We start from the raw sequence: 2,500 nt of genomic DNA on the forward strand, positions 1-2,500 counted from the left end.
TGACCATTACAAAGATGATTAAATGATTGATTGATGGCTGCATGATTGATTGATTGGCATTAACAATGTCTAAGGGTGTTAGGTTACACTAGGTATGGAGAGTGAGACTTTTCAGGTTTCTGCTGTAACAGTCCCCTTGGAATTATAAGGTTCTATCTATTGTTCTAACATTCTGAGTAGTTCTGATATATTTAAGCAATATAGCACGAGTGAGAGTGGGGTTGGTCATGGATATTCCCACGGGTGTTGTTCGGCCGTAGCCACGAGGCCGGAGGCCGAGTGGCGCAGGCAACAACAGCCGTGGGAATATCCATGACCAATCCCACGATCACGAGTGCTATATTGCTTTTATACAACAATTCTACCACAAACTAAATAATCTGAAAACACCCCAATATTGTTTAAAAATGTTAATTTCGACATCGTTCTTACGCATCAAAAAACAGTTCCCTTTTCAATAGACAGCGTCTTGGTTGCTAGGTAACCAACATTCCAGATCCCTCTTTACGGGTCTTTGTGGTTTACGTGTCTTCTTGAAAGAAATGTTGAAAGTCGGGCTGAAATCACATTCATATCTAGCTTTGCTGCATGCATGTTACAAGGACACTGGGCCATGTTATGTAAGGGACATGGTACTGCAAAAAAACGGAAACATAGCCTACATTGCAGAACCACTCAACTTTATTAATTTATGGTGAATAAATGTTACACTACTGTGCACAGCCCCATATGTTTTTCTGACACGATGCTAGCACGTTAGCAGCGGTTAGCTAACTATGCTAACGTTAGTTATCTACAAGTCTCCTCCAAGTGACAATCATATTATAGGCCCTACACAATGCTGGCAATGCTGAGAACAATTAGCATCCTCGTTTATCTTACTTGCATTGAGTTGACTGTGTAGCTTAATCCACATGTGGTGAAGCACTGTTTCGTTATGGTTTGCTAAGGAGTAACCCATTGCTTAAAATAGTGGAGAGCTGGGATGAGAACATTGTGTCAAATCTTTGCATTGTATCGCGGAGTGATTTATTATTAGCTGTGCAAAGTCTGAGTTGAAATGTCCAGGGATATTCCAACTCATGGAACGTCTCTCGGCCAATCAGAAACAAATAAATAGTTCCATAGAACCCAATTGTTGTATAATGAGCTTTAAAGTCTTAGAATTCCATAGAGTTATATTAATAAGCGGAACAAACATCTTTAGATCTGATGTCCAACAATGCATACAACTAAAAGAAACACCTCACCTCACGTTCTTAAGATCTCACAGAATTAGAATATGTCAATAACTCATTTTTGACAAAAATGTTAGATAGAACCTTCTAATAATTCTAAGGGGACAATTTTGTGGAGATGCTGTTACCTCAAATCTCTGGTTGCTCACTCTCTTCCCCTTCTTGTTCCATACGATCTTGGGCCGGGGATCCCCAGTCGCCTGACATATGAACGATGCCACGCCGCCTTGGACTCCCGTTTGGTCATTGGGGGTTCTTAAAAACTTTGGCGGTGCTGTTGAGAGAAAGAGGGAGAGAGAAAGAAAGAGAGAGTGATTGTTATGAAAGTGTGCAGTGGAAGAGAATCGCCATTTCTTTTCTTCACTTCTTTTTTTTTTTTTTGTTCTTATCACACCCCTGCACCCAGGAGAAAGTCACAAACTTGCACATTTCAGCGTTTCCGTGTTATTGTTAAGAGGATTACCTATAGAGGTCAGCCCATATTTTCCGACCGCCTCTGTTGGAAAGGCTACTGCCATATAAATGGAGTGTGAGCAAATGAAAAGAGAGGAGAAAAAAAAAAAAAACTATCAAACAAGCTTTCTTTGAAGACATGATCGACTGCAGAGCGAGATCACAGATTAAACTCATTAGGCGGTATGGTGATGGGCATGGAGGGTGGCAGTCCCAGGGGGGCGCAACACTTAAGGATTATGCAGAGATGCAGAAGAGAAAATGCTCACTAGGCCTGATGTTTGGCTAAATTCACTCATCAAACCAACAAACCAACCACCAAAACCATCACCATCTGAACCAGTCAAAGACTATTTTCAATTCAATATTTTTTGACATGCACATAAATGCACAAACTGTTTCACATACTGTATGTATATGTGCATATATAAGTTGCAAGATTCCATCTTCTAAAATTAGACCATTCTACACTGATATCGGTGTCGTGTGGGCCGGATCTAGGCCAGCAGTGAACCAGACCCAGGCTCCAGAGATGAACTGGAGAGGTTCCAACTGCTGCCTGGTATGTCCTAATTAGGATATAGGTCGGCCGAGGGGGCAGAATGTCAAAACAGTCTTCCCGCGTACGGCCAAACATTCGGCTAAGTGGGTGACCGCGACGTGTTAACTGATTGAGCGGGCGTCGGATGCAGTAAGGGTCAGCCCGACGTCTCTATAGCAGCAGCGAGTGAGCTCTCATTACCGTCTCGTGAGGCCACCTCTGGCCCTGCTACTGTGTGTACACAGACAGTCAAACGCAAGCTGTGTGA

At 42.5% G+C, this 2,500-nt stretch overlaps 1 protein-coding gene across 1 annotated transcript in view; it reads right to left on the bottom strand.

Annotated features, from left to right (window-relative positions):
- Window positions 1-2,500, bottom strand: part of LOC121690323 (receptor-type tyrosine-protein phosphatase delta-like) — a 111,764-nt gene that overhangs the window by 102,225 nt on the left and 7,039 nt on the right. Inside the window, 1 exon segment of the mRNA XM_042070807.1 lies at window positions 1,367-1,512. Coding sequence (XP_041926741.1) covers window positions 1,367-1,512 — 146 coding nt within the window.

Source organism: Alosa sapidissima, chromosome 18 (genome assembly GCF_018492685.1).
Source record: "Alosa sapidissima isolate fAloSap1 chromosome 18, fAloSap1.pri, whole genome shotgun sequence".
NCBI classification, from domain to species: domain Eukaryota; kingdom Metazoa; phylum Chordata; class Actinopteri; order Clupeiformes; family Clupeidae; genus Alosa; species Alosa sapidissima.